Source organism: Protopterus annectens, chromosome 11.part0 (assembly GCF_019279795.1).
Source record: "Protopterus annectens isolate FY-2018-M chromosome 11.part0, PAN1.0, whole genome shotgun sequence".
NCBI classification, from domain to species: Eukaryota; Metazoa; Chordata; order Ceratodontiformes; family Protopteridae; genus Protopterus; species Protopterus annectens.
The window spans coordinates 506,755,276-506,780,309 of record NC_056745.1 but is presented as its reverse complement, the minus strand read 5'-3'; the positions used below and the strand labels follow the sequence as shown (position 1 = coordinate 506,780,309).

Sequence of the window (25,034 nt, the reverse complement as noted above, 5' to 3'; positions counted from 1 at the left end):
ATCACTAACACACATTTCTGCTGAGCCCTCCCAGATTACATCATTTTTGACACTTAGCCTGGGGTTCCCAGGCCAACAGGCTACATTATTTAGCAAGCTAACACCTGCTCAGGAAGCTACAACAATAAAATACATTTCACATGTACACTCTAGTAATTATTCCTTAAGTTAAAACAATAGAAAGAATGTGCTAACCCAGACAGACTGACTCCGAGCTCTAGAGATCAAAGGATAGGTTTGAAATAATTTTAACTTCAAAAGCAAGATTTGAAATGCTTGACTTAGTTTTCCTTACAGCAGATGGCAATGTTGCTACAATCTTGAAGTTCAACATTTTACAGTATTTTCTTTCAGTTAAGAAACAAGCCTGTATTTTACATTTATATTTACAAATGCCAGAATTATGTATCAAATTCTGTTTGACTAGGCTGACAGCCTTCACCCTTCTCTACCAGTCTTCACAACGTATTTTCATAAAGATATCAAATGCCCTTTTAAAATCTCTCTTTCTACCTCTGTTTGAAATTGTACATGAATCTTCTTTTTTTTGTTTGTTTTTCTTTTAAATGCTTTTCTCACACTCCATGGGTTACAGTCTTTCTTTTTTCATATTCTCTCAAGTATAATGTCACAAAATTACTCTGTTAATATTATTAAATGCTCTTTCCTTATGTGCTTTTACACCCAAAGCTATTAAATTGTCCCACACTTCATACCTGTCCATTTCTTTGTCTTCTTTATTTTGATTCCTTACCATGTACTTTTGTTTTTCATTTTCTTCTGTCTTGCTACTCCACTTTTGCCTTCTTTTACTTTCTCTGTATATGTTTTCTTTACCATCTCAACACTATTCTTCAAGATTGTCTCTGCATCCTCCTTTTGTATTTTCTCCATAATGTCTGCCAGGAAACATCTCCTTTATTTTCTGGCTCACTCTGAACGACTATTTCTTTAAGTAAATCATCTCGCAACCCTCCTAATTGGAGTGTTGTAATTATACATCCATCATTTGCTGACTCATCTCCATCAAACACGTTTCTCTGAAATATTTCCTCAGAATCCTGTGGACATTCTCTAGTCACAATATTTGCTTTCTCCTTCACTTATTTCACCACTCCATCATCTCCTTCTCTCTCTCCATCTGCCTCTCTGTTTCTACAGGCCACCTCTGCACCTTGAATGAAAACAGAAAGTGCTCCTCTAAAATGGTTCCACTGACAACATTGATGAGTAGGGCAAGTTCCCTGATGCCATGGTGAAATTTCTCCCTAGTAGTATAAAAACACTTTGTGTATCCCTGAAAAGAGGCTACTAGCCTAATGATACTAACCAACCCACAAAAGAATAAATAAAATAAAATAAAATAAAATTCAAGGCACCTATATCCTTTACCAAAATATTGAGACTCATAGACATATGTTGAATCTACCTTCATTTGTGTACTTACCATGCAGACTGTTAACTGAATTGTAATTTAAGAGGAACACCAAAATAAGGAGCAACAGCAGCAGTAGCAGCACGACCACTGCCCTACAGCAGGATGAAGTAAGTTTCTTCCAGTAGAACATCATACTGTAACCCATTGATTCATGAAAAAGCATACTTAACAGGAAATCTGAGCTGTCATTTAGCCTGTAATGGCGTGCTCATCTAAACTGGAGAGCTTTCTTTACTTCTTAGATGATTGTGCTCATAAACATCAACAATTTTTATCAACTCACTCTGTCTATTGAATTAGTGCACTTGCAGATCATAAAAGAAGCTATATGTGTAGCTCATATTATGATGTGATTTATAAGCGCTGTAAAAATGCACCTTTACATTGAAGAAAAGTAAAAAAAACTTGCAGTTTCTAGGTACTTCTTGCATCCACAGGCAGCAATACCCCTCAATAAATCACACTCATAAAAATCTAATCCTACCTTAATAATTTCCTTATATTTCTTTTCAAAATTATACATTTTAGTTTTATTAAAATGCATTACAAATTCCATTTATAGTGCATTGCATGACTGCAGTATTTGACTAACTAAGTGATGTATAGGTCTACAATCATTCATCTGGTTTACAATGTCTTAAGCAAATTACTCCACATAGGTACAGCAAATGTATGATTTTTTTAAGGTCACAATAAAATACACAGCTTCTGTAATAAGTAACCTGCATGGGAATGTTTCTTCTAGATTTTGAGCATATGCACTAAAGAGATTATTTGCTGCAGAATTCAAATGTCTGAGATTCACAGGACAGAAGATTGCCAAAGGGCAGCCTGGAGAAAGGTCACTGGAAAATGTTGTTTGTTTGTTTGTATGTGTATATGTTGGTATTGAGCTGCACTCTATGGATTTCAGAGCAGCGAGCTGAAATAAATTACCATTGGCATTATATGCATGTGTGCATCTGTATGTATATATGTGGGGATGCAATGGATTGCATTGCATGAGTTTCAAACTGTACTTCTGCTGTACCTACAGCAGTATATTGCTGTAGTAATATTTTATGCATTTATTCACTCATTTGATCACAGTCAAATATCTGAGATGTGTACAATCGTACAAGCAACTGTAAATGGTGAGGTCCTCTGTGTTTGTTTGTTTCTGTGTGTGTGTTTATGCACACAAAGCAAGCTGAAATACTTTATCATGGCCATGTTTAACACAGCCGGATACCTGATGTGTACAGTCATCTGGTTAATTGTAAGTGGTGGGCACATCTGTGTGTGTGTGTGTGTGTGTGTGTGTGTGTGTGTGTGTGTGTGTGTGTGTGTGTGTGTGTGTGTGTGTGTGTGTGTGTGAGTGTGCGCACACACACATGCACAATTGAGGTTTGCACAGTATGCGCCTGACACTAGTGATCTGAAGCACATTACTAATGGCATCATTTAAGTATTTATTGATTTATGTGATCACAATCAGAAATCAGAGGTATAGGTAGTCAATAAAGTGGCTATAATTGATGGGAAAAAGTCTGTGTGTATATATATATATATATATATATATATATATATATATATATATATATATATAGGTGTGTGTGTGTGTGTGTGTGTGTGTGTGTGTGTGTGTGTGTGTGTGTGTGTGTGTGTGTGTGTGTGTGTGTGTGTGTGTGTGTGTGTGTGTGCATGTGTCTGTGGAGAGAAGTTGAAATAAAGTACTGTGGCCAGATTTTTTAAAATTTATTACACTCAGATAACTAAGGTGTACAGAGCCAGCAAATTAGTTGTATTTGCTGCATACACATGCTCTCTGTGAAAGAAAATCACTGACCATACTGTCATTTGCTCATTATTCTGGATGTGTTGTGCTAATGTGCATTTCTGTGAAGTGAGTTGGAATACTTTACAATCACTACTGTTTATGTGAAATGGAATTGAAATACATTACTGTGGCCATACATTTTTATCACAATTAAAAAGTTATGGTGTACACAATCAACAGTGTATCTGTATTAGTTGGGTAAATGGTCTATCTCTGGATGAAAGTGACTAAAACTTTTATTTGCTGTAATTAAACTTTTTATTTGATTTCTGCAGAATTTGTATGCATTTGTGTAAAAGAAGCTGGAAAACTTTATTCTTGATATTTTTTTTAAACACAATCACACATCAAATGTGTGTACAGTCAATAAAGTGGCTGTAACTGAGAGGTACAGAGGCTATATCTGATTAAATAATATTGGGTGTTTGGAGCAGACATTGCAGTGTATCTAAAAGAAAAAAAGTTGCCCATAATTGTTTTTATTTTCCATCACAGTTACACATCAGCACTCACTACAGTAAGTAGCTACATTGAGTGGTCTGTGAAGGATGTGCATGAAAGCAACTGATCATTCACAGAATATACAGCAAACAGCATTGCCATCTCACAGTGCTTGGTTCTCTGGTTCCTCCAATTTGTTTCTCGGTAAGAGTGCATTTATAGAATGCACTGCATGCTTACCTACAGTCAAGTGTGCAGTGTTACAAATGTGTGTGTGTGTATGTGTGTGTGTGTGTGTGTGTGTGTGTGTGTGTGTGTGTGTGTGTGTGTGTGTGTGTGTGTGTGTATGCATGTGCATGTCTGCTCATTTGTGGCTGCCTGCCATCTTACTCTTGAAGATGTGCTGTTATTAATGGAAATCCCTGAATAATGCAAGGTCTTATCTGTAATTCTACCCTGCAGAAACAAGTTGAAATTTCTCCATTCTTGCTTGCTTGTGTACCATATTACTGAGTTAAATATCTTCACACCTTCTGAGACTAAGTATATCCTAAATGCTCCTACTGTCAAGAATACTGCTTACATTTCTTTCATGGTGATACGCATATTCCTTTGCAATTGAGACCAAGTCCTCAGAAATCCGAGACACCCTGTAAATGCACACACTATACAGAGTAAAATAAATTGGTAATCACTATCAAATGTAGCTATATAAAGTATTTTCTTAAGTTAATGAGAGATGCGTCCATCCTTAATTTTAGTTCTTTCATTAAGACTAATTCTTGTGGATGTTCCTTTTCAAATGAGCCACAATTTGATCCCAGAAATTCCAGTGGAAATGTGGAATTCCTGTATGCGATCTCCGTCATGCTGTCTGATCATGATACTGGCTGACATCCACTCATCTATTCATCCATCCACAACCCCTTTTTCCCATTTTTGCACTTTGGGTCGGGGTGTCACTTCAACAGTGAATATCACCTAGAGGCAAGGTTTACACCGCTAGGTGGCTAGTTCTGCCAGGGTAGTTCTTCTACACCACACACTCACATGCACACTCACACTTATGCCTAATTTAGAGTGTTCAATCCACCTATTGCATGTATTTGGAGAGTGGGAGGAAACCCACTCAAATACAAGGATGACATACAGACTCTACACAGAAGGCACCCCAGCCAAGAATCAAATGAGGGAACCTTGCTGTGAGGTGACAATAATATACACTGTGCCACTGTGCTGCCCTATGACCTCTAATTGAAGGAAGAGTGGTCTGGGACACTGCCCACTGGAAGAAGGAGACCAAGTCCTATGCCCTTTTCCTATGTAGAATGACTGTCTGTTGTAAAGAATCTAGGACTTGTCATAGGAATATCTTTCTCTGAGCTGCAGCTAAACACAAGTTGCTTATAGTGATCATTAATTACAATATATCTGGAGTAAAACTACCAGATTCATTCTGTGTGTTAGTTAAATGGACTGAGTTTGAATCATATAGTCAATCCAGATAGTGATAAATGGGTAACTCTTTCAAACTTAGCAAAGATCCAGAAGGAATCAAACATTTGGTGAACACTCTGTAGGCTGGTTGCTCCTGGGCAAAACTACAGAAATACAAACTGGAAGTATTGTTTTTTCACAGTGAACCTAAGAAATCTCCTGTGAGGCTGCAAGACAGAAATACAAATAATCACTATTCAAGTCAAGGTTTGCCATCCTAGATCCCTGAAACTGATGGGAACAACCGAAGGAAGGGTCATGATTTTCAGTTTTTGACTTTTAGATGCTTATTCATATTGGGCATATGTACAATAGGCATCCAAGTCCAGTCATTATTTTGGACTAAGAAGAATCATAGCATATTGATGTGAAGGGCAAGGACAGCCTCTCTATGACTCCCTTGATTAACATCTTAAAATAATTAGATTTTGCTCTAGCTAACAAAGTGATATGATACTTGCTTTTGGAATATTTTGATAAAGTGGGATTCACAGAATTTCTTATGATACAGTAGTGGCTAAAAAAATAAGGCCACCAATAGTTTTTCAACAAAATGGGCTGTAATGTTTGCAACCATTTTAATTTTACATTTTATATATATATATATATATATATATATATATATATATATATATATATATATATATATGGTTTACTATTGAATCTTGGCGACAATCGGATAGTCGAACGTATAAGGTCGTAAACACGGATGTCGAAGACATAATAATCAATCTAGGAACGGTTTTAACATGGTCGAGGTAGGGAAGATGTTTGTAGTAGGGAATAATACTGAACACCTACCTCGACCCATGTTAAAACCGTTCCTAGATTGATTATTTTGTCTTTGACATCCTTGTTTACGACCTTATACGTTCGACTATCCGACTGTCGCCCAAGTGCCGTTCGCATTTTCAATAGTAAACCTATATATATATATATGTGTGTGTGTGTGCGTGTGTATATACTTAGCTTTTTTGATTGTTTAGAGCATCTTTGTTTTCTATTTACACAGTTTTGCTTATCTGCAGTGATTTTTACTGAAATTTGTATGAGAATTGATAAATTTATGTATATGATCTGTACTGGTTAGAATGAATAGAAAGCATGATTTAAGCGACTTTATAAAGGGATAAGTTATAGCACTGCACACTGAAGGCTACTCCCAGTGTGATGTTGCTGAACGGTTGGCTATTTTGCGATGTGGAGTATAAAATATCATTCATTTGGGAAGTGCAACACGCCGTGCCAACTGTGGCTGTGATCACAAAACATCACTCAGACAATTGACAGATGTCTGAAGAGCATTGTTACATCAATTCCTCACACTTCATCTGTTCGAATAGCTCATCTGGCTAAAAAACTGGGAATTAATATCAGTTTCAGAACAGTTAGACAATGCTTAGCAGAACATTTTAATCTGGTGGCAGGAAGATCTACTAAGAAACAGCTGATGACAAAGCAGCAGTTTTGAGATCGGATAAAGTTGTGTCATGCCTTGAAAGATAAGTCTGCAGAGTGGTGGGAACAAGTGCTGTTTACTAATGAAAGTGCATTTCAGCAAATGCAAGGGTCAGGCTACAATTACATGAGGCATCCTGTTGGTGAATGCCTGAATCTAACGTATACAAGTAAGACAGTCAGACCTCCATCCTTTATGGTATGGGAAGCCATCTCTGTAAAAGGGCATTGCGGAATTCACATATTCAACAAAGGTGAAAAAGCGAATGCTGCAAAGTATATTTCTGTGCTGAACTCCAAAGTAAAACTCCATATGAACATTTCTGGAACAGCAATATTTCAGCAGGATTTGGCTCCATGCCATACTGCCAAGACAGTCAAGAAATGGTTTGCCGACAACCACATTCAGCTCCCTCCAAACTGGCCATCAAATTTGTCAGATCTCAATGTCACAGAAAATTGCAGGAATATCATGAAGAAGAAAGTGGCAGCACATCGGCCAACCTCAGAAAAGGATTTAAAAGATGTCATCAAACATGTTTGGGTGACTGAGATCACATTGGAATACTGCAAATCACTGGTTCACAGCATGCCATTTCGAAGCAAGGCTGTGTTGAAGAATAAGGGAAATCCTACCAACTATTGACTGTTAGATGTGTAGAGTTTTGTTTTTCTCTGTTTTTCAATAAACATTTGCTTATCAGGCTGAAAGCAGCTACAGTAATTGTTGCTGTAATGCAAAAAGACAAGAAATAGGCAATATTGGTAAAAAAAAACTGAACTGGCCTTATTTTTTGACCACTACTGTATAGCCTACCCTTAACATGGGTCATCAGAATTGTAGGCAAGGGTAGACAGGAGGAGGGTGGATGGCAATGGTACAGGTATAACAAATGAGACATTAGAAAAATTGTCCTTATCGCTGACTAAGAAAGCAGTATTTTCAGAATACTTTTTCAACTTGTGTCCTGCAGAGAACTTCCTGAATCCTTGATTTAGTATCCTGCATAACTCCATATGAGAGATCTTGCCCTTCCTATGGATAAATTGCCTTTTGGCATCATCTTTTCCATTTGATCAGCATTGCAGAGTGGCAGTCAGGCACCAGATGAACCATCAAGTGCAGTTTGCTTTTTTCATACTTATGTTTGATTTCCTACTGTCATTGGCAGTGGGAATCCTTCCAGAGCAGGGCCTGAAATATATACATAGGTCTACTGGTAATGCCATAATTCCACAATATGAAAGACCAGACTATTGAGATGAGAATCATGAAACTGAAAACCCCAAAACACGTAAGTGTTCCCAGGGCAAGTAAACACTTGCCCATCATTTGGAACTATGCCCTTTCTCCACTGCAGTGTGATCTCAAAGTTGATATATATATAGTTGGTGGGGTGTGGGGGGCACAGACCTCCCACATTGGGGAGTGTGGGAGGTGAAGCCTCCCACTTGGGTGGATTTGATTTAGTGCTTTTTGGGTTCTGTATGTTTGGTGGGCTAGTGTTTCTGAACCATGGGAAAAATTTTGCAGTTTGCTGAAGTTAATTTCAGCGGCTGGTGAGTGATGAAGACGTATTTGCTGAATACGTCTTTCGCTGAAGTAATATAGACCTCCTATATATAGGTGTATGTATATATATATATATATATATATATATATATATATATATATATATATATATATATATATATATATATACATACATATGCATTTAATCTAAAGCACATTTAATCAAAAATAAAAAACAGTGTCACATTTGATCTAGAGCACATTTCGTCAAAACCACAAAACATCTAAACTCATTTCACTGACAATGTCACATATACTAAGTAAATCTCCAAAAGCTTTCATTGCAGGGGGAGCAAGCCTTCCTGTACCCCCAACTCCTAACTTAAATATATTAACTCCACACTTGCACAACTATGGAGAAAAGGGAATAGCATTCTAACACACTGAATCACTCTTGGCATACATAACAAAAAACTTCTAAACATTGAGGTAGAACATAACAGTGGACATTAGAACGCGACTAATATTGATCAACACTAATTTGCTTTGTAGTTCCTATGCTCCAAAAACAAACCAGCACTAATTTTCTACAGGCTAACACAGCTTTCAATTAAATGTGATTTAGTCATGGGTGATTTAGATCAAAAGAGTTTTTGATCAAATCTGCCACTGTTTTTTTCAATCAAATCAGCTTTAAATAAAATAAACTGTAGCTCTCTCTCTCTGTATAGATACACACACACACACACACACACACACACACACACACACACACACACACACACACACACACACACACACACACACACACACACACACACATCCTCCATGACAGTGTATTTCAATTGCTCGACAAGCTGAAGCTCCTGCATTTTCTTAGATTATTTTGCTGTTTTCGTCTCCACCAGACTGCAGTGGTGTAACATACCAAACTGCCTCTCTTACCTCAGTATGGGTAAGCTGACCTTGGCCTCTCATACCCATCCTCATGGATGGCTCCTTTAGCACCAGTCCACTAATTAAACCTGGGCTGACTAGTACACATTCCAGGTTCCATCTCTCTGTGTCAACAACCCAGCTTATTTTCTATAAGAAGAAAATTTCATATATTTTCCTGTAGAAGTCTCTGGAAAAAAACAACAAATAAATGGCTATGCAAATGTTTCTTAGTCTTATATTTGTCTTCCATCTCATGTATAAAGTGGGCTACTTTAAATCCTAAGCTGTGGATTCCTCATAAGCCATAACTATCTTCTGCTCATGACAGAAAAAAAAACAGCAGATTTCATAAACAAACAAATACATCATGATAAACCGCTTCTTATGTTTGCTGATTTAACTTAGTAGAAATTTTTAAAATGTTCACAGTTTAGACTTACAATCTGCTGTCTCTGCTACTTGGGTTAAAGAAATTAACTGTTCACAATCCACAGCATGGGAATTCATCACAAAAAATGACTAAATGTAAGGTTCTAATAGCCATGATGTTTGACTATGTCTTGATTTTTTTGGGGGGAGGGGGTCTAGTATAAGTACCCATACTCCAGCTGCTTGAGGATCATGATCTTGTAACTTGAGACTCAAGCATCCTGCAGCTCACAGAGGCTGCCACTTTCACTCAAACTCAAATATTGAGTCTGGGCAAGGCGGGACAGATTGAATTTAGCTGGTGCACCTTGCCTGATCACAATATTTGAGTGCAAGCAAGGGGTAGCCATGGGGTGGGAGAGAAACAGATTGGGAGGATATATTTGTTTTTAGGCAGCAATAAGAAGGGGGAAGTTAGGTTTGGGGAACAATCAGGGATTTTAACTTTAGGGAATAGATTAGAAGTTTTAGGGTTAAGGAGCAGGAAGACATTTTTTTAGGAAGCGAGAAGGGAGTTGTAGGATTAAAGAATAATCAGGGGCTATAGGATTATGAAGGGAATAGAGCTTTAGGTTTAAGGAGCAGGAGGAGAATTCTAGAGTCAGACAGTTAGGGAAATCAAGCTTAGGGAAGGGGAACTGAGATTAGGTTTGGAGACTGGGCTGGAATTTAGATTTAGGGAGGGGAAGTGAAGTTTTATGTTTAGGAATTAGGAAGGGAGTTAAAGGATTAGGCAGCAGCTAGGCAATTTAGGTTTAGGGAGCAGGAAGGGAGTTTTAGGCTTAGGGAAGGAGGTGGGAGTTTTAGAGATAGAGTTAGGGAGCTATGAGGTCTACACAGTTTACTAGGGTCAGATGGGAGAAGGGATAGTTAGTTAAGTTGAATTAGGCTAGTGGGAGTTAGGCCACTTACTATATAGAGCAAGTGACAGGAAAGAAGTATTTTGCGAGCTAAAAGCACACAAGCACTTGTATATAGTCCATTTCTTTGCAAAGGCAATAAAATTTGTAATCTTTATCAGAAGGGTTGCAAAGAATGATTAACAATTTATTTTCAATCTTTACTGCTAGGATGGTAAGTCAGTCTTTCCCATGTCAGGTGACTAAGGTTATAACCACTACTGGCTCTCTTTAGATCCATAGTATGTCTGAATATATTTAAAACCCTGAAAAATTGTATATAGTTGTGAAAATGTGCTAACTAAAGAGTTTAGTTTCACGTAAAAGGGACTATGCGAATGTACACCCTGTTAAGTTATCAAAACAAGTCCAACCCTCTAGAAACCTTTATAGTCATCCATTCAAGATATTTAGACATCATAACAATAAAATAATTAAAGCTGCTATCTGCTAGAAGTTTATTAATCATTTTCTTCTATTTTCTCATTAGCAAATTAATTCTGTGAATCAATGCCTTTATACACAATAGCTGGAAAAGGATAGCCATGGGAAACATTTTCCCTCAGATGCAGTAGCCTTGTTCCTAAAACAAGCTTAACTTTGGTAATTTTTTTGGAAAATCAAATTCCATGGAGGAATTAGATCTGTACTTAGGCTTAATTTTTCTGACTGAAATAGTGTTTTATCTATAGATTTCAGATTGTAGTTGGAACACTGACGAATTTCAAATGTTCTCACCATCTTCAGAGCTTACTTACGTCTAATAGCAAGAGTTGCAGGTAGGGCAATTGTCAGGAACATGCTCATTTTTAAATCTTGTTTCTTGACTATGTTTTTATATAATATACACAGCATTTTATGGTTCATATCAATGACAATGTAGACCCCTACCAAACAAATCAGATACCTATACCGCCGTTCTGTCCCATCCAGTTGTCATTGCAAGACACTTGTGTCATAATTATTGCAGTCCTATATTAGCACATGTATTTCATAATTATAGTCATGGAATACACAAATAAGTCACTTTTCCTGCCTTCATAGGATTTGAGTGGGCTGTACAGTTCATTTAATTCTGTTCGAAGTCTTCTGAGTCAGGTCCTCTCCCCCCCACGTTGAGAAATGAAGTGCAGATTAAAGGGATGGGAAGGGTTATGTAATGTACATTGGTCTACCCCCCCCCCCCGGTACAATTTGCACATGCTTCAAATGATTCTTTGAAGAGACAAAACACGTTTTCTGTCTTTCTGTTTTAGCTACTTTTTCATTTCTGTGAAATATTTGGAATTGAAATCTTTTTCTGAGTACAGCAATATTTACGTTTTATATTTTATAAATAAGGTGTGCAGTTATATTTCCATCAACATTCTATTGCGTCATGCAGTATTATTTTTCTAAGGGACATTAGTTGAGTATTTCTCCAGACAAGCAAGCAGAATCTCCCTCTTATTTTTTCAAATGTAATTATATTTTCTGAACTCTTGTAGTTTCAGAAAACATTTGCATTCAAAAATCATGGTGGATTTACTGTTTGTGATATAAGTTTAGTGTTTATGATGCTAGCTAGTGTGGAACAAAAAGGAGCAGCTGTCCCGGCACAACATGTTATGGGGCACAATCTGCACTGTGAAACTATAAATCCCACTGAGGTCATTTGAAGTTTTCCATTGCTGATAAATGATGTTGTTTTGATTAATAGCTGAGAATAGTTTGGTTCAACTACAACAGTACTGGGGCCATCTTTGGTATAGGTGAGCAGTACTGCATAATAGGTTGCTAAACTGGTATAATGTTTTATTTGTTTGATACTTTTCATTCAATATGGACAATTCATCGGATCAGAATTTACTGTGTTGACAACAAATAATCATATTCAAATATTGCTAAAATAATGAACCCATTTTATTTTATATGCGCACATCTTTGTTTGTATGCACTTGATTGTCTAATTGTTCTTCACCTGTTTTCATACTAATTAAAAAATGCAGACCACCCAGACTTAAAATTGTATTCTGTTCAAATGATGTGTTTCAGCTGTGCATGTGAGAAAATAAAATTTTCAGTGCAGGTCAATGCATATTATTTATTTTTTTTATAAAATTATGTATTGGGAGTCCATAGCACTGTCTCTCCTTTGACTAAGTAAAATACATCTTGATGCACACAAAAATATAGACCAGACATTACAGCATGTAAAACGTCTTTACAGATCCATCAAAGAATAGAAAAGTAGTTATAGTAAAAAATATACTATTTACATGCAAACTGTTTCTGAACTGAAGTGTACCTGCAAAATACCTGTTCTTGCACTCACGTTTTAATGTAAAGTTATAAGTGCAGTTAGTACTTTACTCCTCATTTAATTGACAATCATGCATGAATTTGAGAAAGCTCAAGCAATAATTTTTTAAGCTACTTGAAATACATTTAAAAGGATATGCATTCTAAAATGTACACATTATTTTTATGTCCAAAATACTTTGTCATGCATCAAAAGGAAATAATGAATGAATATGTATAGAAAGCACTAGAATATCATTTCAAAATTTTAGTAATAGCACACTGCTTGAGGTTCATGTTTGTGATCTGTAACTAATTAGAAGCCTTTATGGTATCAAATATCAGCAAACTTCCTGATCAAGTGTTACATAACATATTTAATGTACTCCATAAAAAAGGCTAACAAGCAACTTTAATTTTTCATCTGTTTTAGATTTATTAACTTTTAAGAGTCAGGTGTACTTACGTATGCATTTGACAAAGTCAAATATTTTTAATAATTTATTGACACTACCTCAAGAGACATACGTGAAACACACTTAGCCGGAAGCAATACAATTGAGCTTAAATAATAACTTTACATATTGGTACTAAATCCTACAGTGTTCTGAATTTTTTTGTCTGAGGGGTGCTCCACTCAGATAATTTGAAGTAATATTGCTAAGTGACCATTGTGCAACTGTTTACACCCTTTTTCTGTTCTGCTTCAGGCACAGTACTATGGAGAGGTGACCATTGGCACTCCACCACAGCGATTTACAGTGATATTTGACACTGGATCATCGAACTTTTGGATACCATCATCATATTGCATCAGTGAGGCCTGCAGTAAGTGTGACACTACAAATACTACTTACTAGCCAAGTTTTCAAGTTCTTAAATAAATGTACCTTCAGGGGTTGTTATTTTTTGCAGGAATAGAGCTCTTCATATTTCACTTTAATTTTAATTCAAGGATTTAGTGCTTGAGAACTTTCATTCCTTGGAGTAGGATATGACCTACTTTTAGGTTCATAGGTAAGTACTAGGCTAGCTGCCATTTGATGGCCATTTTAAGGCTAGACAATTTTGGTGCTTGAATTAACCTAATGCATTTTGTGTTGGATTGTCCATACCCATTCTATGATCAATAATTATATGTTATATACAAGTAAGAATCACTGGGATCATATCATAGAAAATTTGAGGGGCCCCATGCATGGGACAAAGCATAAAGGAGCTGCCTACATCTATTCGTAGTACAAGGGGCAGTCTTGGGGTAAAGTTTCTATTAACCATCCATAGATCAAAGTTGCACTTGAATATGGACAAGGACAAGCTTTAGTTTATGTGGATGGGGAGTCTATTCCAGAGCACTGGCATCCTCTGTGAAATATACCTGTCCTTCTATTGTTGATGTTGTAGAAGAGATTTAGATATCTAGACTGAGTATTTCTGATGCCATTTGACTTCTTGATGTGCAATAAATCCACCAGTACTGAGTTAAAGGATGCCTTTTATGCCAGACACAGATTACCTCTCAACAGTGTGTAGGATACGGAATATATTGACAGGGCTTTGAGTTGGTCTGTGAAGGACATGCCATTTAGGCTTGTATCCTTTTAGTAAGGTATCTCTTGGGGCAATCCAGTTATTGCATGTGTCTGGACAGATACATCCCAAAGGGTATTCATGCTCAATGACTGGCCTAATGAGGACTGAGTAAAGGGGGAACAATAACATTTCTAAATTTAGTTTTAAACCCTTTGTTTATTAGCTGCATATTATAAAAGGATATATTTATGACAGTGGTCACATGTTGGTTGAATGTTAGGCCATTGCTCACATAAGTGCATTTTTGGGCATGTAGTTTCAGTCCATGATTCTGGCACCCATTATTTGTTTGGGACAAACCTTCCTGCAGTATGGTTAAGTAATTTAAGGATTCTATAACTGCTCCTAGCTTACATTCATCTGCAAACTTAGACAGCCAGAGCCCTTTGGTATTAACTTTTACTTCAGAGAAGAAGATGCCAAATAGGCGATGTCCCAGCACCAAACTCTGGCAGCCTCCCATAGTGACTGATATCTTTGTGGAGGTTGCTTCCCCTATTTTAATCTCCTGTGTCCTATCTGTGAGACAGTTGTAAATCTAGCAGATGATATAGAGGCTGATTTCCAGTTTATTTAGCTTTTCTACTATGCCTGAGTGGGAGATTGTGTCAAAAGCCTTGACTAGGTCGAGGCATGTAATGTGTTCTGTTTTTATATTCATACATTGCTTTATTGATCTTTTCAAAGACGTCCTCTAGGTTGAGTAAGCATGAACTGTCCGTGATGAATCCAAATGGAGACAAGTCCAGTGTTTGGAGATTCCCTATGTCCACATTGATTATTTCCTTTTTAATTTGCCCAAGTCTTTTGGGTTTCTAATACTATGGCGGGAATGGACTCTATTCCTAAGTCAAAGTACGATTAAAGTTCATGAAATTAGTATTGCTTCACTCTTTGATGTCAGCCAAAAGTGCTCCTTGCAGCACCCACAAAGTGCCCAGTAATGACTCCTTCTGCAATTCGTATGGTGTTACATGAATTGGTAACATATCTAAATACTATTGTAAATTCTTTTTTATAAGACCCATTGCTCCTACTACTGTTGGAACAGTCTGGGTATCTTTCTTCCATATGGCTCTCATTTCTGCCTTCAGATCCAGGTATTTTATGAGTTTATGTCTCTCTGTATGCAAGACACTGTAGTCACTGGGTGTATTGATTTCAATGATCAATGCTACTTTTGTCTTCTTTTCTTGGACCACTATATCTGGTTTTCTAGCATCTACCTTTTGAACTGTTGGTATTGGGTGATCCCATGTGATATAAACTTCATCGTTTTCTATGATTCTTTGTGGCTCATGTTTCCAGTGTTTTTCAGCCACTTCAAAACCATAATGTTTGCACAGTCTCCAGTGTAACAGTCTCGCCACATTATTATGCCTTTCAGTATACAGTCCCTCTGCCATTAATGTGTTGAAACCAGCAACAAGTTGTGTGACTGTTTCCAATTCAGTTTTACAAAACCTACATATGTCTGTTTCTCCCACATGTTCAATGGACTTTGTAAACCAGCATGTACATAGCCCACTGTCTTGGGCTGCCAATATTAACCTTTTATTTCTTGGTTTGAATTTGTCTCTCCTTAACCACTCCTGGGTTCATTCTTGATTAACATGAGGCTCTCCCAGAGGTTTTCTATACTTGCAACTATCTTCTTCTTCTTCTTTCTGCTGCTCCCATTAGGGGTCACCACAGGAGATTAACTGTTTCCATTTCTTCCTGTCCTCTGCATCTTGCTCTGTCACACCAACCACCTGCATGTCCTCTCTCACCACATCCATAAACCTTATCTTAAGCCTTCCTCTTTTCCTGTTACCTGGTAGCTTCATCCTTAGCATCTTTTTCCCAATATACTCTGCATCCCTCCTCAGCACATGTCCAAACCAACGTAATCTTGCCTCTCTGGCTTTGTCTCCAAACCTTCCAACCTGGGCTGACCCTCTAATATACTTATTCCTAATCCTGTCCATCCTCATCACACCCAGTGCAAATCTTAACATCTTCAACTCTGCCACGTCAAGCTCTGACTCCTGCCTTTATGTCAATGCCACTGTCTCCAACCCATATAACATAGCTGATCCTTGATGTGATCCCACCTGCACCTTAAACGCATCTGTCACTCCCACCGCAGACCTCACTGCTGTCACACTACCCTCGTACATATCCTGTACCACTCTTACATACTTCTCTGACACTCCCGACTTCCTCATACAATACCACAACTCCTCTCTAGGCACTCTGTCATATGCCTTCTCTAAATCCACAAAGACACAATGCAACTCCTTCTGACCTTCTCTGTACTTCTCCATCAACACTCTCAGAGCAAACAGTGCTCTTTCCTGGCATGAAACCATACTGCTGATCACTAATCATCACCTCCCTTCTTAACCTAACTTCCACTACTCTTTCCCATAATTTCATGCTGTGACTGATCAATTTAATCCCTCTGTAGTTACTACAGCTCTGCACATCACCCTTATTCTTAAAATCGGTACCAAAACACTTTTTCTCCATTCCTCAGGCATCCTCTCACTTTCCAAGATTTCATTAAACAGTCTAGCTAAAAACTCCACTGCCATTTCACCTAAACACCTCCATGCTAACACAGGTATGTCATCTGGACCAACAGCCTTTCCATTCTTCATCCGCTTCATAGCTATCCTTACTTCCTCTTTGCTAATCCACTGCACGTCATGATTCACTATCTGCACATCATCCAACCTTCTCTCCCTCTCATTCTCTTCATTCATCAGCCCCTCAAAGTATTCTTTCCATCTGTTCAACACACACTCTCCTCGCTTGTGTGTACGTTTCCCTCATTATCCTTTATCACCCTTACCTGCTGCACATTTCTACTAGCTTGGTCCCTCTGTCTAGCCAATCGGTACAGGTCCTTTTCTCCCTCCTTAGTGTCCAACCTTTTATACAACTCTTCATATGCCTTATCCTTAGCCTTCGCCACCTCTCTCTTTGCCATGCACCTCATCTCCTTATACTCTTGTCTACTTTCTTCATCTCTCTGACAATCCCACTTTTTCTTCGCCAACCTCTTTCTCTGTATACTCTCCTGTACTTCTTCATTCCACCACCAGGTCTCCTTGTCCTCCTTCCTCTTTCCAGATGTCACACCAAGCACCTTTCTATCCATCTCTCTTACTAGCTCTGCTGTAGTTACCCAGGTACTTGGTAACTCTTCACTGCCACCCAGTGCCTGTCTTAACTCTTCCCTGAACATCACTTCACAATTACCCTTTTTCAATTTCCACCATTTGATCCTTGGAGCTGCCCTCACACTCCTCCTCCTCTTCTTGATCACCAATGTCATCTTACAAACCACCATCCTATGCTGCCTAACTACACTTTCCCCTGCCACCACTTTCAAGTCTCCCATCTCCTTCAGACTGGCTCTTCTACATAAGATATAATCCACCTGTGTGCATCTTCCTCCACTCTTGTATGTCACCCTATGCTCCTCCCACTTGTTAAAATATGTATTCATCACAGCCATGTCCATCCTTTTTGCAAAATCCACTACCATCTGACCTTCTGCATTCCTTTGCTTAGCACCATACCTACCCATAACTTCCTCATCCCCTCTGTTCCCTTCACCAACATGCCCATTGAAATCTGCTCCAATCACCAGTCTCTCACCCTTGGGTACAGTCATCACCACTTCATCCAACTCACTCCAAAATTTTTCTTTCTTATCCATCGCAAACCCAACTTGTGGAGCATATGCACTAACAACATTCATCATTACACCATCAATTTCCAGCTTCATAAACATCACTCTATCCGACACTCTTTTCACCTCCAAAACACTCTTAGCATACTGTTCCATCAGGATAATGCCTACGCCATTTCTCCTCCCATCCACACCATGATAAAACTATTTGAAACCGCCTCCGATACACTTAGCCTTGCTCCCCTTCCATCTGGTCTCTTGCACACACAATATACCAACCTTTCTTTGGTCCATCATATCAGCTAGCTCTCTCCCTATACTAGTCATACTGCCAACATTCAAAGTTCCGACCCTCACTATCACAGTCATAGCCTTTACCTGCCTTCGGGCATGCCTTCTTCCTCTTCTCCTCCTTCAGCCAACAGTAGCCCAATTTCCGCCAGCACCCTGTTGGCCAACAGCATTTATATTTATGTTTTTTACACATTTCTTGCCTTCTCATCTGGTCCTTCACCTTATATTCTTTCTTTTGTTTTTTAACACATTCAGTTGCTGCCTGGTTTTTATCCACTTCTGGTTTGATTTCCATTCTTGCTTGACGTCGATATGCTTCTGCTAAATTAAGCAGAGACGTCATCTTACATTTATTCTCCTCATGTTTCAAAACTTTCACTACATTTGGATCTTGTGAGGTCAGTAAATATGTGTGGAGTTCCATGATTGCAGATCTATACATGTAATCAATTTCAAGGAGGCCCATCCCTCCTTCGGAACGGGGACTATATAATCTTGGTATACACTCATTTTTATAAATCATTTAGTAAGCGTGAAGCATCCTTCTTGTTTTAATATCCAGTCTATCCATTAGTTCCATAGTAAGTCTTTCCATGGCTTTGCATATAAGGCTGGTCAGACGTATTGGTCTGTAATTGCATGGGTCTGTGAAAAGTCCTCCTTTATGCAGGGGAATGACTGTAGCTGTTCTCCATTAACTTGGTGTGAAACCTGTATGGAGGTTGAAGTTGAACAGTGTTGTTAAGGGGGTAGCTAAAATTTTCTTCATTCTATTTAAGATGCATCCAGGTTATTGTCAGGACCCATCAATGCAGTTTTAAGCTTTTTATAGTACCTTCAGGACTTGGTCTTGTGTTATTGCTGGAGGCATTTGGTTTCAGGTATATCTAATGGGATCAGAGAGATGCTCTGATTTAGTCCAGTTAGTAGACAAAAGCACTTTTTATACATGAATAAAACTTGAGTTTTTTTGGTGTCTAAGTCTGGTCAAATTTTTTATTTTTATTATTTTAAAACTTAGTAGCGACTTTTAAAATTTCGGATTACTTTTAACTTATTCTGAATACTGTATTTTAGTTAATTAGCCTGTTTTTGCCACAAAGTGTGAAGATTTCCTGCTACTCTCATAACTGGGGCAGCTTTTTTCTTGTATGTCTGTGTTTCTGTACTTGTTTGTCCTGTGGCATGAATTTTAGGAATTTTAGATGTGCACAGGGGTCCTGGATGCCAAAACCACTGGTGATTTTATTCTTCTGGATGAAGACTGAGATACCGCCACCTTTTCCCTCCTGTGCAGTAGCTGGTCTAAATATATAAAATATATTATATCCCTGTACAGCCAGAGTGCTCTCCTCCATTTTAAACCTTGTCTCAGTCATTGCAGAGACACCTACATCTTCCAGGGCAAAGAGGCCCTGTAGGTTGTGGAGTTTCTTGTTCAGGTTCCGAACACTGATCTGTAACACTTTTGTATTTTCCTTTGCCTGCTTTATTATGTTAGCAGTTTTATTAGGTTGGCATTGCCTACAAAATGTCACTATGGGGGTAGATAATGTCTGCCAATAATTGGAACCCTAGAGGGGACAAACCAGGCCATCCCCTGGTGAAGTAGTGTGGTCTGTAGATCATATCCTCCCAGACTGCCAAATATTGGACACCCTTCTACTGACACTAAAAAGTAGCCAGTTACTTTTTGCTCATATTGTGGCATCATCCCTGAAGATGGTGGAATGCTGCTCAATGCTAGGCTTGTATCTGCCATGGACACATAGTTTGAGAGCTCCGTTGTTTGTCTTCATATAGTGCAAGGAAGTATATCTCAAGTTGTTGACATCCACATGTACTATGACAGAGCCTAAAACTTGTTGTTGAAGGAGTATGTTGAGTACATATTTGAGATGATGGATCCTGCCACAAGACAAGTAATTAACCATTGCTCCGTCCTTCCTCACCCTGGTAAGGGGTACGTCTGTATGCCTTACAATGGAATCACCTATAACTCGAATGTTTGGTTGGGTAGATGCCTGCCTGCCTTGTGTGCTCAGCATCAGTGACTTTGGGACTTCTTGTGTTATGTGAGGAGGTAGTGTATAATTTTAACTCAATTAAGGAGTCAGCTATGTCAGTATAATGTGTCAGAACAAACTTAAAACCTTTCTTAAATAAAGTAAAATATGTTTTGTCAATCATTAGCGCTGTATAGTTAAAAATACTAAATCCCTGGTGGGTTAGCATTTTCCCGTCAAATGTAGACAAAACCCTGTCTTTTGGTAAAGGATTTAATATTTGCTGTGGTTGTTCCTTTTCTACTCTTGGTTCCTCCCAAAGTTCCTTTGCTCCTTTGGGGGGGGGGGGGTATAAAAAATTCTATTGTCTCAACCTATTACCTTTTCTCTCTGATCATCTCAGGGGTGGAAACTTGTAGTCAAAATCATTAATTGCATTCATTCTATGGTCTACTGTGTTATGTCAGTGCTTTTCTTCAACCCAACCACCATTCACCTCATCCTTATTGTCTGTGTAATCATCTCCCACACCTTGGTTCCAACCTCCCGAGTAAATAAGTTCCCTTTGGTTGGTAGAATATGCTTATGGTAGCAGATAAGCAGTTTAGCTTGATAAACCTGTTGGTCCCTAGAATTTTTTTTCTGTTTCCTAACTAAATTAGTTTTAACCTGTTCATCAGTTTTATTCAAAATGCAGTCATATTTTGAAATGTTCACTTCAAATAACAAATTGTCAATACTTTCATTGTTTAGGGTGTTAACCTCTTATAGTAATGCACTTATTTTAGCATTATTAAGTTTAATTATAAAATGCATGAGTTCAAACCCACACCTGTCAAACATGTCCAAGAGTTCAACAAGTTTGTTACTGTCAATTGTAATCCCATTTGAGAATTTAAACATTCTCAAGCCCTTTGGCACTCTTTTTACTTTTAAACTCTCAGCTAAATATTATTATCACACTGTAGGTTATGCACCTTACTCAGCTTTGATTCCAGTTTGTAAAGTTTAGTTTGGAAACTTTTAGTAGGCTGTTTTTGCTGGTATGAGTGGAAGGAAAATTCCTTGTTGAGCCAATCTTGAAAATATCATTTTTGTGTAGAAGGGTTCTCCAAAAATCTTGAGCTACTGTAGACTCCACAGGATCCATTAGTTTGCTCTGGATTGTTCAAAAAGTCACCGTTCTGTTCCTCTAGCTGCAAAGGTACATCACTTCCTGTAGGCAGAGACTTCCGGCCGCTCTCATATCTCTCCCAAACTGGGGTATGCTGTTTTAGTAATAGATGATCATCAGACAGCATAAGATAATTCTTACACTGTCTCCAATTACCCAACTCAATCAGGCTGGCTACAGAAGTTGGGGCGAAGAGCTGGAACATGGTTTTGACAGGAATGGCTTGGGGGAAGGGTTGACAATAAATGCTTGGAGTTTGTTTTGTTAATGATACTGTTTGGTTGGACTTACTGCTATAGCATAGGGGAAATGCCTCGTTATTTAGTCAGGGATGAACTGCAGCTGAAAATGTGTTTATTTGTGCTTGGTGCAGGTTATTTAAGCCTCCAACCTGGATTTCTAAGGTTGTATTGATTTTGAAGGTTTCTCATAGGGAAAAAAAAAGCTCTTGGGCAGAAGACCCACTATAGAGTGCATCCAACAGCGACTGCTGATTTCAGTTTTTTTTCTTCCCCTTTTAATTAAAATTCATTTTTTTACAGTTCAGGGATTTCCACATTTCTCAGAGTCTTGAATAAAAGACCCTGAGTGGGTGCAGCTCTGTACTGGTTATAGCAGACTAGCTGGAAATGGCTGCAATTGAATAAAGCCAGCTCTGTGAGTTCAGAACCTATAGGAAGTCACAGTTCTTTTAGTCATATGACTCTGAGCTACAGGTCAATAACCACAGGTAGGTTAGAATTTCAGAAATGTTAGTTTTTGTAGTGGGGGTAAGTAAGAACTGTAATACGTGTACAACAAGTATGCAGCAGCAGGGAGAGCAGTACTTAATGTAAGGCTTATAACAGTATAGCAGACACAAGAAAATAGTAGTAAGGTAACAAGCAGAAAGGCAATGGAATGCAACTTTATGTTGGGAAATGATAAGCTGGATATAATAGTCTAGCAGCAAAACTGGAATGTAAACAGCTGTAAAAGCACAAAAAGCACAAATCTAGCCACAAAAATTAGAATATTGCCTCTACTGCAAACTAAACTACAATCTAAGGCATCAGAGCAGCACCAGTAACATTGCTTATGGAAAATGCAGTAATAAATGACTAAAGGAGGGTCAGATCCTGCAATACTTCACAATTGTCCCACAATTATGAATGAACTGTAAACTTCTAGGAATCATTTCATTAAATATGACTGGCCAGAAGTGTCTTCTTACTCCTAAAAGTTTCTTACCTGTAGTATTTGAAATTAAATTATCAGGTTTGCCTTTGATTATATTATCACCTCCTTTCTGAAGAATAAGACATGGGTTGTTCTTTTTTTAAAGGTTTTATTCAAAGATGGATAAGCTTACTATCCAAGAAAATGGCTTTGTTTTTATAGCCACTAAAATGGTGGTTTGGTCCATTGGACAAGCTTCTGATAGGATGAAAGCCATGGCATGTAGTTCATGAAGATGGATTACTCAATATGAAAGAGCTTTTTATAGAATGAAAAGCATGGCAGAATGGGTTTGACTCTATTTGAATATTATGGATAAGTGACCAGTTAGGTTCTAAGAATTACCATTTGGAATGTGACCCTGTCTTAGTGGCGAAGCTGTTTTTTTTAAAATATATCCAAATGATTTAACAACACATTTAAACAATGGGGTTACCAGTGTGAAAGAAAGCACCTTTGCATGATATGCTTTCAGTCTTGAAACAAGGTTCATTATACCTAATGATTTGTACATTATTAAACCTTTTATATCAACCATTCTTACTTAATAATCTGATTTTACTACTGTATGTACTTTGTTAAACAAGGCATCTTTATTTCTCCCATAGGGAAGGTATCACAGAGAGAATCTCATAGATCTGGAGCTAAAATTATTTTATCTGAACTAATTCTTTGTACTCTGTTTATTTTTAGTCTTGTCACCCTCTGAGTCACAAGTAGATACCAGACAAGACTTGAGCTTTCTGGATTACCTGTTTTCTGTTTCTCATATTGCAAGATACATTTTTCAAAAATATTACTTCAAACATAAATACATTCTTTTGAGCTCCTAAATCAATAAGGATTACTTATAATAACCTAATTCAGCCAAACAAATATGATAAATTATGTCTGTCCAATTTTAACCTATATTACTTTTTAATAATTTCTGAAAGAATAATTACAATAACTTAGTGCCTAAAAAAAATACATGACAGCCCATATGGATAGAAATATAGCATAACTATATACAAAAATATCAATGTAACCCCCTAGCCTTATCATTTCTAAAACAAGAAAGCCTTAAATTTCCACTAGAATAAAAATGCTTCAAAAATTAATAAATACTTAAAAATAAAAAAAAAACATATTTGAGCTATTTCAAGTGATAAATATAAACCCTAACTTTAAAATTACAATCAAACAATAAACCTAAGCATTTTTACATTAGTCTAATAGAGCATCTTAACCTGCCTAAAGGATATTTTCCTATATTAAATGAAATTAACCAATAGATGCAACATAAGACAAATAATATTCAATTAAATGAATCAGATGTAAACTTTTTCAAATAGTTTGGGGTTTATTAACTTCAACTAAATCCATATAAACCTCAAATAAGCATATTTTGAACTTCAGATATGGAAGATCTTCAATTTATTCCTCTTACTTATTAAATGTAAATCCATCTATTTCCAGAAATGAGTTAATTAACACCATACAATTGAATTTAAAATCTATCCCTGTTAAGAAATTATTTTATATCCAGTTTATGATCATTTGTAGTGCATACATGATGCTGGCTAGTAAACAGCAACACAACAAACTAAAACTGGAAAAGTAGATTCAGCACGACACAGAAACAGCAACCAGGATCCAAAACAGGTTTATTGTCTTCAAACTCTAGCGCCTCGGCCACTGTAAGCCTTCAAGGAGTAAAGTTTCAACAACATAGCACAGTATATATAATCACACCAATCAATCAATAAAACTATTATACAATTAAATAATAAAATTACTCAATTAAATCACATTTTTCCAACAGCATTCTGTGTTTAAGCCTCTAGGTAATAAAGTGCCAAACTTTAAAATTAAAACAGTTTCATACTTTAAAAGTAATTTTGCCACAACTGCAACATCAGACTCTAACTTTGCTATCTGTTGTAAAATAGTTGCTTTTAAAGTGTCAGTGCTACCATTATGAAATTCATAAAAGTGTTGAGCCAAAGGGCTCTCCATTTTTTTATTTTTTATATCCCTGAGATGTTCTAACAGCCTGACTTTAAACATTCTTTTAGTTTGCCCTATATAGAACTTATGACATCCACATGTGATTGCATAAACCACCCTATTAGTTCTACAAGTGTATGAACCACTTGAATAAAATGGTATATTATTGATATTAGAAAAAGTTCTATATACAAATGGGCAAGCCTGACATTTCCTACATTGGAATGTACCTATACTAGATGGTTGTAGTGGTATTTTATTCCCTGGATTAAAAAATTTTGTTCGTACCACCATATCCTTAATACTCTTACCTCTTTTATAGGAAAAAATTAATTTTTTCATTTTTAAATTACTTAGTTCAT

At 37.3% G+C, this 25,034-nt stretch overlaps 1 protein-coding gene across 2 annotated transcripts in view; it reads left to right on the top strand.

Annotated features, from left to right (window-relative positions):
• Positions 1 to 25,034, top strand: part of CTSE (cathepsin E) — a 765,846-nt gene that overhangs the window by 398,627 nt on the left and 342,185 nt on the right. For both annotated transcript variants that reach the window (XM_044088002.1, XM_044088001.1), the window contains exon 3: positions 13,424 to 13,541. In XM_044088002.1, the coding sequence (XP_043943937.1) occupies positions 13,424 to 13,541 (118 nt within the window). The remainder of the gene's footprint in view (positions 1 to 13,423; positions 13,542 to 25,034) is intronic.